This window comes from Xiphophorus couchianus, chromosome 8 (genome assembly GCF_001444195.1).
Source record: "Xiphophorus couchianus chromosome 8, X_couchianus-1.0, whole genome shotgun sequence".
In the NCBI taxonomy this organism is placed as follows: Eukaryota; Metazoa; Chordata; class Actinopteri; order Cyprinodontiformes; family Poeciliidae; genus Xiphophorus; species Xiphophorus couchianus.
Window position 1 is genome coordinate 11069763 of NC_040235.1, and position 14823 is coordinate 11084585.

General features: G+C 36.7%; 1 protein-coding gene across 1 annotated transcript in view; it reads left to right on the forward strand.

Annotated features, from left to right (window-relative positions):
• Positions 1–6986, forward strand: part of mmp17a (matrix metallopeptidase 17a) — a 105686-nt gene extending 98700 nt beyond the window's left edge. Inside the window, exon 11 of the mRNA XM_028026244.1 lies at positions 2133–6986. Coding sequence (XP_027882045.1) covers positions 2133–2458 — 326 coding nt within the window. The 3' untranslated portion in view covers positions 2459–6986. The remainder of the gene's footprint in view (positions 1–2132) is intronic.
• The last annotated feature ends 7837 nt before the right edge of the window (positions 6987–14823 follow it).

Here is a 14823-nt window from a genome sequence, read left to right on the forward strand (position 1 = left end):
CCATTCAGCCATCTGTTCCATTGATATATATCACTAGATAAGGCAGCGCCTATTAGCCGCTATAACTAATGATATGCAACTGCAGGTGCCATTACTATGCTTTCAGTCATATCGATCAAACCAAACCATCTCACACTGTTCCAATGTGGGATGAGCGTGCATCTGTCACAAAAATGAACAAAGCTTCCTTATTTCTTATCCAATATCTACAAAATATGGCTGAGAAAATTACCAAGGTTTTTATGTGTGAAATATGTATTATACCAAAATGGAAATCTATAAACAGTTTGGTTTCTGCTTACAGAAAGCAGAAACCAACTGACAGAGACAGACAGTCTGTCTGTCAAAATGCAAAAGAGGAAAAAGGAAATATCTCTGATATCAGACAATTAATTTAATTTTACACAACTGCTGCTGAAACTGCTACATTTTACCCTATTTGATGACTGTTATGAATATTGTGCCTTTCTTCAAATGAACGAGGCAATTTGTAAAGTTTATTATCGCTTATTGAGCTTTTATTAGCCCCAAACCACTGTGTTGGAATGTATTTCTTTGTCAAGTTGGACCAAAAAATTCAGAAGAAATGCACATCCTGATATGAACTACCACAGATTCACATAAAGTGTGAACAATATGTGGCAGAGAAAGAAGAATCACATTACCATATGCCATAAATATCCTCTTTGCAGATTTATGATCAGTGATCAGTATGAGCTTGAATGCATTGCAATGCGTTGCATTCCAGCTAAATTTTTACAATGTAAAACCAAAATCTTACATAACTTAGGACTGTAGCTCCTACCATGCCCCACTCTTGACAGTCCAGGCCAATATTAAAATAAATTGGAGTTATTGATCAACAGTATGCTATCAAGAGGAGAAACTCTGCATAGCTGGGTAATTATAAGCATAACAAAGGTGTAAATTTTCAGCTCAAAGCAATTAGTCTGCACCTCTTTCAGCTGTCACCCTCTCTGGAATTCTAAACACATGCCATACAGAGACTGACTTCATTAGCAGTATTCATTAGACCTCCCCGAAACACACACACAGCCACACACATTGCACCATTGTAAGCTGTCTTAAAGAAAGATGAGAATTTATTCCTGCAGATTTGGTGCAAACTCTCCCACCCTTCATAAACGCAGGTCTCTGACCAGCTTGCTCATGCTAATAGCTCATTATGTACACTGTGCTAACAAGCGCATTTCCTTCTTGGGATAATGACCATTTTCCGCTCATTACTTTTGTGATTTTTTTTTGCAGTTCTAGGCACAAAATCAGCTCTTTACGTTGGTCCCCTTGTAAACTCTCATTTTGGGTCATTTTCTTCCCCTCACCTTTCTGAAAATCTCTCTAATGACATCACTCTGAAATTCCTGCTAATGCATCTACGTGTGCTGAAGTTTTAATGTGGAAACAGCCGCTGTGCTCCATCTCTGCATTAAGGGCAAGGGAAGGGTTGCCTAACAAAAAAAAAACAATGTAGTGCATTAATGGAAGGAAATGGATGCACAAATAAAAATTTTACGTTTTTTTTTTTGTTTGTTTGTGAACTTCTATTCAACCCCTCTGGTTCTGTGGTGAATTAGTTCTGCAGAACTAATTTGCCACAATTACAGCTGTAGGCCTTTTGAGGATGTTTTTGTCAGGTTTGCTCTTTTTGGCCTGGTACTATTGCCTATGCCTCTTTGCAAGGTAGTTCTAGCCAAGTCAGATTTCTTGGCTTCCCTGTTCATACTAAAAAATTATTTTTTTAAAAACACAGCATGATGGCACCACCACCATGTATCGCAGTGGGGACTGTGTTCAGAGTGTCAATCTTTCACCAAACATGTTATTTTGTTGACGTGAGCAAATTATTTAAATTCTTTGATATATTTTCTTATAATTTTCTTTCAACATTTTTTTTTTTCTTTTGTGCCTCTCTTCTATGACGGCTAGATTGGTTCTGGGTTAACTCAGTGTTAACCTAATTCGTAATCTAAGAGTTTATGGTTGCAAATGTGGCAAAATATGGAAAAGTCCCTTTGCAAGTTCCTGATTTCTACTTTATGTTCTTTTGAGCAACTGTACCCTAATACAACAAAATGCCAACCATGTTTTCTCTTTCAATCTCTACCTTAAAGGATCATCCTATTTTTTCAAGGGAAAGGAGTACTGGCGAGTGCCGGGCAGCGACATGGAGGCGGAGGCAGGATACCCCCGCCTGATTGCAAAGGACTGGCTGCTCTGCACCGAGATGCAGTCGGACTCTCCGGACACAGAAGCCAAAAGCACGGAGACGAGGGTCAACGTGCACCGGCACCCAGACCATGCAGAGAATGGATACGAGGTGTGCTCCTGCACCTCTGACACCGCCTCACCTTTGGGCGTCCACTTATCCCCATCTCCAGTTTGGCTGCTGCTGCCTTTTTGGACGCTCTTACTGACCTTCTGCAATGAACTGTTATGATGCTGAAGCGCAGGGTAAAGTACTTGTGTTGAGTGCAAGAGAGAGACTAATTAGTGGATGCTCTGCAAGAAAGAAAGAAAAAAACTGGAAGAATTTGATCATATAAATATGGTTTATTTTGTTTGCTTTGTTCTCTTTATTTCTCTTTTTTTGGGAGTTATTTATTTCACATGCCATCTTATGGTCACTTAAAGAGCTTTGCAGTAGCCGTTCTATGAACAATTATCAGTTAATATCCACTGATAGTGACAGTATTAGATGTTTCATAAGCTGAGTTGCACAGAAATACAAGTTAACTTCACTTTCCAAATGGCCTCATTAATACTGAGAGGGCTAAGAAGAGGGGAACGTTCAGATATAAGTAGTTATATCATTACAGATTTGATGGCGACTTACTTTGAGGTATTCAGTTTTATGAATAAGAGCTTGTGGCTCAACCAGCTAGGGTTTGATAGCATTCACGTCAACACTGACAGAGATTTGGAAATTACAGCTTCTTACTGACAAAAAAGCTGAATCTTTCATAAAATGGGATTTAAAGCAATTTTATTTATCAGAGCACAATTCTGTAATGCTGATACTACAAATGTTTGCTTATTGGTGATTCATTTAGTTAGTTAAAATGCAGCTCAAATCAGAAAGATATCACTCATTCACAATGATGATTAATGTTCAAAGATACCTCGATCGTCTTTAGGCATTGGGCAGCTACTGGTATGGAGGGCTTAAAAAGTTATGGTTTCAAAACCACTTTTCTATCATACTAATCCTGTATTATGATGGGTTTTTTTTTAGATATGCGTTTCTGGAGCAATATGAGGCATAGGATAATGCAGTGCTGGCCCTCCTCCACTTGTTGCTTGCACTTCTGGTCAGCTAGCTAAATGAAGGCCTCTACACTTTCCCTTTGGTTTACAAAAAAGAAAAGAAAAAAACAGATTGGTTATTTTGAAATATTTAGTTATGCAAAAATATTAAACAACCATGGTTTAAAAACTGCCTATGGCTACTATTATTAGGTCTGTTCAGATTTTTTTGCAGTGAGCATCTATGAAGTCATTGTCAGTAAATGTTCCCTGATCTGCAGGGAAAATATCAGTTTGAATTTTTTTAGCCAAACTGATAATAGATTCTTTGTATTAATCTGCTTCACCAGCCAATTTTAAGACCGTTGGAATAATTTTCAAACAACTACAAGACCTAGAAAGCACGCTAAAAAAACCATTTTGATCCTACTTCACAACAGGTGCAAAATCTATAAATTCACTCCATTGTTGGTGGAGCTACAGCAGACTGATAAGTCCCAAGGTATTTGTTGTTTTGATACTACAGGCAGGCTCAACCAACTTAAATCTGCATAGGAACACAAACACACTTCTGCTTTGAAAACAGCACTAAACATAAAAGCCTTTTATAAAATTGTATTCTGTTATATATATGCAAATTTCCGCAAAAATAATCTTATCACCCTGTAAGTGATAAAAAAAAAAACAGATAATGCAGGCCTTCTTTGGTTCTCATATTCCACCACTATGAGAATGTAGTTCCTTATTTTAAAATATAAATGAGCTTTTGTTGACAATAACTACACACAACCTCTCAATCTACCAAATCAAGCCTTAAAATTGAAGCGTTTTTTCATCTAAACTGTGTTTATTATGACCATTTATTCAGTAAAAACCACAAAAACAAAACCTCACCTAATGAACCCAAAGTAACAAAAGGTTGTTATGATGGGGATGCTCGGTGGATTCAGTTGTTGTGGAGGAGTTTATTTATCCAAAACTTTATCCCTTAGTCTCTCGATGTCCAAGTGTGCATCCTCAAACTCCTTTAATAGTTTGACTTGCATATTCTGAAGCTATCTCAACCAAGCACATGATTACCGTTACCCTGCACTGTCATCCAAATTGGATCCATATACTGTATGTCTCTATTTGATTGAATGAAGCTGTCGGCTTATCGCTGAGGTTAGCTGTAGCATGGAAACGAGGGCGATGCCAGGAGGTGTGTTGCCTTTTTTAATGGAATCATTTCTCTTTGAAGCCTTTTGAAGTGTGAACTAGATAAGATTTGATCAGTGTATGCCATATTGACGACTTTAAAGTTTTATGATAAGATGTTAAAGAAGCAGAATGCACGTGTGAACTCCATGAGTGTTACCCACTAGACGTCCTCTATAGGCTGAAGTTGTTAACTCCAACCAATATATCTGTTAAATAACTGTAAATCTGAGCTAATTTATTACCAACAGAAAAATGAACAAAACAGCAACAAAAAGTGTAATATTCTGTGCAAATATCTTGAATCCAAAATCAAAATTACTATAAATAAATCCTATACATAATGTTACCGTACTCGTAATTCTAAACTTGTTCCATTATTTTGACAGCAGCAGGAATAATTGTAGCTTGTGTGTTACAAATAAATCTACCTTATGAAAAGCTGTAATTTCTAAAATATTTGATCAAGTTGAAAGTGAATACTCTCAGATGAAAGATAGATTTGTTCTGTACAGTCAGTCATCATATATACAGTATATACCAGTCTACATGGACAGTATCTTGGAAAAGTATTCATTTGACAAAGTGTTTTACACCTTTCATTGGGATTTTCTGTGACAGACCAACACTAGTAGTGTATAAATGGAGAATAATTTTATTTCTACTAAAAGAAATGTAGAAACCTTAGTGTATTTAGCTTTCATGAGAAATGACTTTATCTAGTCACCTTTCATCTGCAAATGTTTTGTAATAGCTCTCTCTAGCAGAGGTGGATAGCTTCATAGTGAAATATTAGACGATTTTTCTCAGCAAATTAGCCTTAAACTCTGTCAGATTGGTTGAAGAGTGTCTGTGAACATCAGTTTTCATTGGCACATTTTGGAGTTTTTTAATATAGGAGTAATCTTTGATCTGAAGTATCTATTATAGCAAAAGCTGCACTCTTATGATCATTTTTCTGATTTATGGGCAACCTCTGCCCCATACCCAACTATTTTTTATTCTCTTAACAGTTTTATTTTAAGAATTGGATTTCGTATAGCTCACCTCTGACCAGCTTTCCTGTTCCACAGCATGATGATGCCACCCCATTTTTCAAAATGGGGATGCTGTTTTCCAAATGATGTGCAGCATTTGTTTTCCACCCCACACCGAGTTTTGAGTGATGTCCTAAAAGCTTAAATTTAGTCTTGCACGCCTTGTCTTCTTCATTGCTTGTGGGCCCCTGCAAACAGGATGTCCTATTCCTTTCTTTCAACCATGACTTTCTTTTTGTCACTCTTCTGCAAGGGCTAGATTTGTTGGGTGCACTCCTTTTGTCAAAAGCCAAGGTTTCTTCCCATCCTTTCCATGCCCTGCCTGTCAGTTTATGTAGAAATGTTTGAAAATATGCCATTTTCCATTTTCAAAATTAAGCAGGGCTCTCTAAAATGCTCAAGGTTCAGCATTCTCAAATGTACTGATTCCTGAAGGCAAATTAATTTTATTCAGGGGCATCACAGTAAAGGGGACCACGTTCATTACACTCCACATTCTTCAGATTTGTATTTGCAGAATAACTTGGGAAGCCGTGCGTCGTTTTCCTTCCTATTCTCTACTTTTCACTAGTTTACGTTGATCTATCACATAAAAACTCAATGAAATACATTTAAACTTTGTGGTAGCATGAAAAGGTTCAAGGGGTATGACTATTGTTCTAAGACACTGAATGAGCCGGGTTGAGATTCAGATCAGCTGATCCCGGAGGATGAGACAGGATCCCTATTAGTCTGAATATAGACTCCCACCAGGGGGAAAAGCGATATCCTGAGGTGTCATCATTCGACAGGTGACTGACACTGCAGCGCACGTCTGTGCAGGCAGGTGTAATGTACCTTGGTATGTATTGCAGATAGATGGTTAGGTTTACAGATCAATGACTCTGTGAGAGCTTGACGTGTTGAAGACACATGAGTGGCATGCTGGTTTTCAACAGGTACACGCACAGTCAAGAAGAAGACAAGGGAACACAGAATGTTGGGGGAAAGACGACAAATGAATGTCGGACAGAACATTCAAAACCAAGATTCCTGCTGTTGCTTATTGACGTTCTCCTTGCTTTCTATCCATTTCCTGCACTCTCCCTATCACACAGGTGGTACCTCCCCTGTTCAGATTTCTCACCTTAAGCACTCCCTGCCATAACCAGAGGTAGTATTGGTTTGCTGTATTTTCTTTTGTATTAAGTATGAATATATTGTGAGCCATTGCTTTGATGAGATGACAGTTTGTGGAGCATTTCTGACACAAGCTCAAGCTCCGTTTGATGACATCTAACGCAGACCTCACAAAGGCAGCAGATTTGTTATTGTTGCTGATATATTTACCTACAAGTTTAAATATAGACAGATATATTTGAGTCACAATGTTCCATGGTTACTGCAAACCAAGTGGACTGTGTATATTTCAAGGTGTGTTTTCTAATGTAAAATATTTTTGTAGAAAAAAAAAACAAAATAAAGATTCTGAATGGTTTTCCTGGCTAATCATGGTTGCATGAGTGTGCAGTAAGAGAGATTACTTTGAGGACTTTGGCTTGTGGCTGAGTGTGTAATTATTTTGTGCCACTGAAAATCAACCCATGCTTGAAGACAGATGAAGGTAACAGAACAGCTTGCAGACACCAACTGGGAGTTGATGTCTATCTCTGTGGCATTCTTAAGAACGTTTTTTCATACTTTTATTTTGTAATTCTGAGTGTTCATAAATATTGCAAATTGTGTTATGATAATCCCCCCACAAAATCACTCTTTTGCTGTTATTTTTGTTCTTTGACACTTATGTTGACACTAAGGTGAAAACGCTGTATAGTTTCTGAAGATGTGCATGAATCAAAGAAGAGAACAAACTAAAGACCCTTTATGGACTTCTGAGGAAATCACAGTGGCAATTTTGAGAATTTATTCTAAGAAAATATCAGCTTTTAGGCAGTATTTATAGAATAGAATAGAATTCAACTTTACTGTCATTGCACTGTCACAAGTACAAGCAACGAGATGTATCTTGCTCATAATTAGGAGGATGTATTTCTATTTTCAGATTTCTTTTTTCTTGTTTGAGAATTATTTTTCCAAGCGTATGATACCAAGAAATCCATATTATGCTGAACAAGGTTAAGAGCCATCAAGTCAGATTCACTTACAATAACTTTTTCCAACATTCAGATAATTGGTTATAACAACAGTAAAGTATCTTAACCTCAATCATTCATCTGTCTGCTAGTTCATCAGTTAATTTACCCATCCATCCATTTATGTTAAGATTACATTTAAACTTTTATTTATAACATTCTTAAGTAACTCTAAGTCTGTAACTTTGAAAATATGTGAAAAAAAATACCCATATAACATTATAAATGAATCCATTGGTATTCTCTCCACGTGCTTCTTTTGACACAACTTACAGGCCACGGTGTGACAGCACTGAGAGCCTTTTTCCCTCCTCTTGACACTCTCGAGTGGTGTTACTTAACTGGTGTGTCCCAGCGGCCACCAGAAGAGCACAAAACTCCCTGGAGCAAAAATGATACCAGGTCAGTCCTTATCACTTTGTCCAGCTGATCCTGTTTGAGCACGATGCTAAGTGATCAAGTTAGTAGTATGTGCCATACAGGTATTTGACTGTTTGTTTCTACTATCAAGTTAATTGAATTTTTTTTTTTTTTTAAAGTTCAAGGGGTATGGTCATTTCATTGAGATTCATATATCATGTACCAAGGTTTTCTGAATTCATATAAACGATTTTATTTTTATAATACTTAACTGATCACAACCAGGATAACTTGGGTTTTCTCTGCAGAGAGATTCTCCACCTGAGGCATCTGTACTATGGCTTCTTCTGGTTTATAGATGTAATGTTTTATCTCTGCAATTATTGAACAGTGCAAACAATGACTTTTTAAACTTCAGGTCTTCCACATTGTTGTGCCTCAAACTCCTCTTAAAATATATTTAATTTTATTTATCTGTTCTCCACAATGGGAAAGAAAAATTGGATTTCTGAGGGTGTTGGAAATTTATAGAAAGTGAAAAATTTAAATATTTTGCATTCAAAGAGCTTGCATATAATTCAAAATCACATTTTCCCTCAATGGTAGCCCCAAGTCTTTAGGGAATGAAGTTAACAGCGTCCCCAGAGAGATTTTGCCTGTTCTACCTAAATATTCAGGGAGGATTTATTGCAATTTCACGTCCATATAAATGACACTGAAATAAAATTCACTCTATGCCACAGGGAGTGCAAATAAAACAAAATACAATAACGTTGAACAATGCAATTTGAGGACAGCAACTGAATTGGATGGGATGTCAGAATGCAGCTATTTCAACGGCACATTTTCCATGGAGAATATGACTCACTGCCAAGGGCATCATTGTATCATCGTTGTATCTAGGGCAGCACAAGAATCAGAACCACAGTCCATAAAGACTAGGTGTTGTATAAAATCTTCAAAAATTATTTGCAATTAATTATATTAGAAGTCAGATTTTAGCTTTTATCCTCAAGATTTATGGTAACAAATTCAAAAACACATAACTGATGTAGTGAGTGACTTTCTGAATTGGATAATTCATGGTGGGGTACACATTTGTCCTGATGGAAACAAGACATAACTAGTCCTTATTGGATGAGAAATCTTCATTGCCAATGTTGGACATTTCAACCTGTTGCCACTTTAGACACCTGTGGTTGTTATCATTTCAAATGTTGCTGCCTTTCACTGCACATCTTGTACTGACCGTGCATCAGTTCATACCCACCAAGGGGATGTTTCTTACTTTCACAACTAATACTTTAAAACTTCCAATGTTCTATATCATACACATAGTCTGCTGTTAGAAAATTTAGTTATTTGATTTAATTGCAAAATCTCAAAGGTAGGTGACTTTAAAATATTACTGTTTGAACAAAGGACGTAATGTATCATAACTTTAGTTGAGTCAACATGCCCAGAAACAGAGTAAATACATGGTTTTCAGGTAACATACATTTGAGTTAAAAAGTGAGATTTGCATTGTATGACAATACTTAAGTACAATTTGGTGTAAGTACTTGGTTAAGAAATGGTTAGGAGTGAAACGGGTAGGTACCAAAGAGGTGTGATGTAAAATGGTCATGTATATTGATATCAAATGGTTTATTTATACTAATTCCTTGTTACCTCCTAAAAAATTAGGAGGTGGCAAAGCAGAAAACTGTCCCAAAGTTTCCCAAATATCATGAATACTCTCTAAAAGGGTTTTCTAAAAGAAAAAGAAAAAAAAAACAATCTTTTTGACTTGGTTTTTACTCCCACAGGACCAGTTTTATAGCAAAACATAAGATTTGTCAAATGTAAAAGGACGTTTACTGAATATGAATGAGATTCACTTTTGACAAGATGTGTTTCATTGAAACTTTTCACATAATGGATTCACAAAACCAATGTCTGTCTCATGGCAAACAGATCCAACTCCCAAACTTTCAGTGACACAGTGAAGAAGGGAAAAAAAATTTGATACAGTGTGGGAAGAAAAAAAATTGACCTAGACTGTGTATGTGAGTGTCACACTCCACTGTGGAGATGAGATGCTGTCTGAAAGCTTAGCTTGGCTTCTTCTTGATTCATGCTTGGTGTACCATTGAGGGAAGAATCTGCAGACTTGTCGAGCTCCGGCAGTTCTCCGCTGTCACATTCCACTAAAGGTCAGACTGGATTCAACTTATGCCCGCACACAAGCTGAGGAATATACTAGGACTTAGCCCAGAGTTTGAGTAGAGGTTTCACCTCCACTGTGGATGTAGGGATGGAGTTCCAGGGATAGACGTGAGATCGCTCACTTTAATGAAGCAAGTGTGCAAAGAAGGGTTTTTTAAAAAGGCATGGATCGCAGCTTTCCCTGCTGGACAAACTAGCATTTTTAATCAGATAACGAGCAGTTTGAACCCCTCTGACCATTTAATTTAACTTAGATAAAATGGGAGCAAAGTCAAAGGGGACCAATTTCAGTGAGTCACCATACACAACACTACCATCCTGAAATTAGTCCAGCTAAACAGAATGCAGCCTTTATTTGTTAGAGGCACTGGTGCTCGTCCAGCATTAAATTGCCTAAAACTGGGGGGGGAAACAAATCCAACAACAAAGATGTTTTCACCTGAACCTGGAGCTACTTATCACCATGTAAAAGCTTCAAATCCAATTTATGAATACAGAATGCCTCCCTCAAGTATAAGTCTCCCCTGTTTGTAGTAGAGAGTATTGAATTTCCTTGAGATCCTCAGTTTAATTATCTGCCATGACCTATTGGCAGGAATTACAAGGTTAAGTGTCGTGGTGCAGTGCGCAGACAAAAGTGTTATGCTGATAACGTCTTGTACGTGCATTGCAATGCAGAGTTGGGTATGAAGAGGCGGTGACCTTCTTGGCCAGATTACTAGCCATCTGTCTGCAGGAAAAGCTGAAGAAATGAGCCAGGCGCGGCGCCACAAAACCCAACAATGGTTACTCAAAGAGAAGATTGCAGGAGGCAGTCACCCTTTGGCAAGCAATGAAGGCAATAAAGCTTATCATAAAGAGCTCATAATGCACAAGATGGGCAGCTGGAGGGATTTTACAAATAGAAAAGAGAGTAGTGAACAGATTAAAGTTAGCAGGCGATACTATATTTCATAACACAATTGGAAGAGTTTATGATGCAGTTTGTCTTGTTTGCAAAAAAAAGATTAAAATCCTGCAAGGATGAAAATGAACTCCAACATTTTGTTGCATGGATTCACTTATCAATACATAATAAAAAAAAATATTCTACTCTAAAAATAGTGCATGACATATTAAACCATGTCAGTATTTCTTTAGTAAAGACTTGGTGAACATTTAGAAAAAATAAATACACCTAAGGATTAGATAGCTTGTAAAACCTCCTTCAGCAGATGTTAAGTTTGTATCTGTGTGATTTTATGAATCGTATGAGGGAACCTACAGAAAGATGAAAATTTGTGTAGGAGCTACTTAACAACTTCAAAGACAGGAAGTCAACAGTCATTTTCCATATTGACCTTTTGTACTGAAAATTAGAAAAACTTAAAATCTTAAGAAGCATAGTCTTAAATTAGAAAATATTCAAAGTTTAAACTCAATCAAAAATAAACAAAAAAATAGACATGGACTGGACATAGACTGGAGCTGATGCTAACTGCTAGCCCAAGAAAAGCTACAATCGAAGGAAACTTTTACTGTCTTAAGATAAATTCAGCTTCACAAACATCCTGTGTGTGCAATTTATAACTAATTAAAGTATAATCACATTTAATAGGTGACTATTTGCAAAAGCAATGGAGGACATAGAGATATTTTTTATCTTTATGTGTGAAACGTGCTCTTTCTCTAGCTCAGTAAATGTCTCATACAAAAGCAGAGCAGCATAAAAGGTAAAAACAGCATAGTGGTTTAAGTGAATGGGCAATTAACAATGTTTAAGATAAGATAGTAACTACTTATAAGCTTTTAACTAAAATCCCAAACTATCCCTGAAGCATGTCAAGCAAATGCTGTCGCTTTGGGGATGCAGACATGGTTGAGTCATTCACTGAGGTTGCCCAGGTATAGCTGCAGAATAAGCCCACATCATCATTCTTACACTACCATGTTTTCCGGCTAAGATTTTTGTGTGGATATTGGGTGATCAGTTTTCATCAAAAGTGATAGTTCAGTCGTCATATTCAAATCTGTGTTATTTTAGAAGAAAAAATGTGCTTTGCACAGCACATCAAAACAAGCCATACCTCACTAGATCCATGTTTTTCAGCCAAGGAGTGAACTCTACAGTGTGAGATGCAGCTCTCAGATGTCTTTGCATTTGCATTCAGGCTTGCACAGCCTGACCTGCAGGTGGAATCACAGCGAATTCCACAGCAGTAAAGGTTGTCTTTGGTGTTTAACACTGGTAAACAGGTTTCTGCATGGCAGATATGCACTTTTTTTTTTTTTTTTTACATAATTCTGTTAGTTTTTCCCCATATCATTTCATTTGTGTTTTATCAAATTTTGTGCTAAATATACTGTATAACAAAGTAGTTGTAGAATGTCTGCACACCCTGCTTAAGTTCGAGTTTTTGTGAAGTAAAACTAAGATAAACAAAATCAGATCTTAGTTCTACTTGAGCTTAATGTACATGAAATTATTGAAATGATAATAAATAAATTTTATTAGGAAAATATATACCTACACATATTTTAAATTCTAGTAAATCTGATTAACTTGATGTTCAGCAGTCCCAGATTAGGGTTGACAGACATAATTCGTTTTTTTTTAACAGAAAAAATCAAGACTTAGTAAAAATCTAAGACCTTGTGAAATTATGTTTCATGGTCTGACAAAACTATCCCCAAAATTTTATCTAAAGTTATGTTGGGCACCAAAAAAGACGAGGCCCATGTGACATTTTTATTCCCTGAAACTTTACTGAGAGAAAATATTTGACTTTATCAAAAGGTTTAAAGAAAAGGTGATAGTGTCTGTAGGGGCTGTGATTTTTTTTTTTTTTTACAGGCATGATTGCCGTGAGTGAATGTAAATATTTCATTCACACACAAGATCACCAAGACCCACCTTCAGAATCTGTATGCAGTGTGCACGTACTTTGGGACCTGTCTGGCTAGGAATTTTCATTTCTACCCAGAGCGAACACCTGAAGGCTCTTCCGCTGACTGACACAAACAGAAAGTTGAAGTAGGCCAGGAAGAACCAATCAATCATCCTGTTGGAGCCACAGAGCAACAAAAATAGTCAACACCAAAGCGAACTCCTGCAGAGTTAGACACCTGTAAGGTTGTGTGGTGTGTATCCTTCTGTAGAAACACCAACTGTCCTGCTAAGGCAAAAACTGTCTGGCATGTTAAATCAAGCACAAGACTAAAAGCAGAATTATCATTTGTTTGCTATTTTGTAAATCTGTCACTGTATTCGCCAGACTGCAGCTTGTCAGAGTCACAGCCTTGCAGCTGTTTTTAACTGAGATTAATCAATGTGACTGCAGGGATTTTACTTAATAATAGTAGATATAAATTCAATAGTGTAGTTGTTTTTCAGTTTATTCTTATATTTTCTTTGCTTATGTTGCCTATTATTTTATATTGTTATTATTTATATTATTATGATTTATATAGGAAAACTAATAAACAAACAAACAGAAAAAGTAGCAAGGAAGCTTCTAATTGAATTTAAATGTTCACCATTTCTGGGATTTTCCCAGACTAATTCACTCAACAGTAAAAATGTTGAACTGAACTGGTTTACATTACATCACTGCCCTCTTCTGGTAGTTATACGAAACCTTTTGTAAATATTCATCAGCTGACTCCTGCATATTGATACTGAATGCATTGTTGTATATAATTTGTTATTGTGCATAAATATGGTGCAGCGAGGGTAAGACCAACTTTTTCCTTTCAGCAGTATGTTTTCTTAGCGTCTAAAGGTGCAGTAAATAGAGTAATATAAAAATATACCAGAGATTTTGTAAGGTTGCGATACTTACAAGTCCAAAACACATGTAATGATAGAAATTAGTTAAATAAGTAAAAATTATGTTGCTGTAGACTAATTCGGTATTGTATATAGTTTGAGTCAAGAATTGTGAGTTATACGAGTTCCTACATTATGGTTTTCACCCAGCGTATACTTGGTTAGGTTTTCTTTCTTCTGTGCATTTTTTCCCCAAATGTTTTAACACCCAAGTAACAGTAGCCTCAACTATTGGCTGAGTGTATAATTATTAGTTTCTCTTCATTTTTTATGTTTCCCCACATAAGTACTCTACCAGTGGTTGTTTGTCAATGACTCAACTTCACAGATTTGCTTAAAATGATTGCCCATTCAGACAGAAGCTCTATTTTAAGTCTTGAGATGTTATTTCAATATTTGCAGATGAAGTGCTTTCCAGTGATGTAATCTATTTTGCTAAGTGCACCAATTCCTCCTGAACAAAACTCCCTCACAACATAAAGCTGCCACCATACTTCACAGTTGGAAAGACAGTCTCAGACTTGCTTCTGCCTTTTTCTTTAACATCTAATGATGGTCATTATGAGCCAACACTTCAATTTAGTTTACTCAGACCACAGGCCTGTCTCAAAAATGAAGGCCTCTGTCCCTGTGTACTTTTCAAACTTGTAATCTGGATGTTTATGTTGCTTTTACTGTAGAATGATGGCCTCCCCCTCACAAGCTTTTAAGCCTGTTGTTTTACTTTATGTAAATACACTGTCTTACCAACTTCAACAAGCATCTTCATCAGGTAGTCTATCTGTTCTGGTGTTGATATGAACAATTTACAACAAAA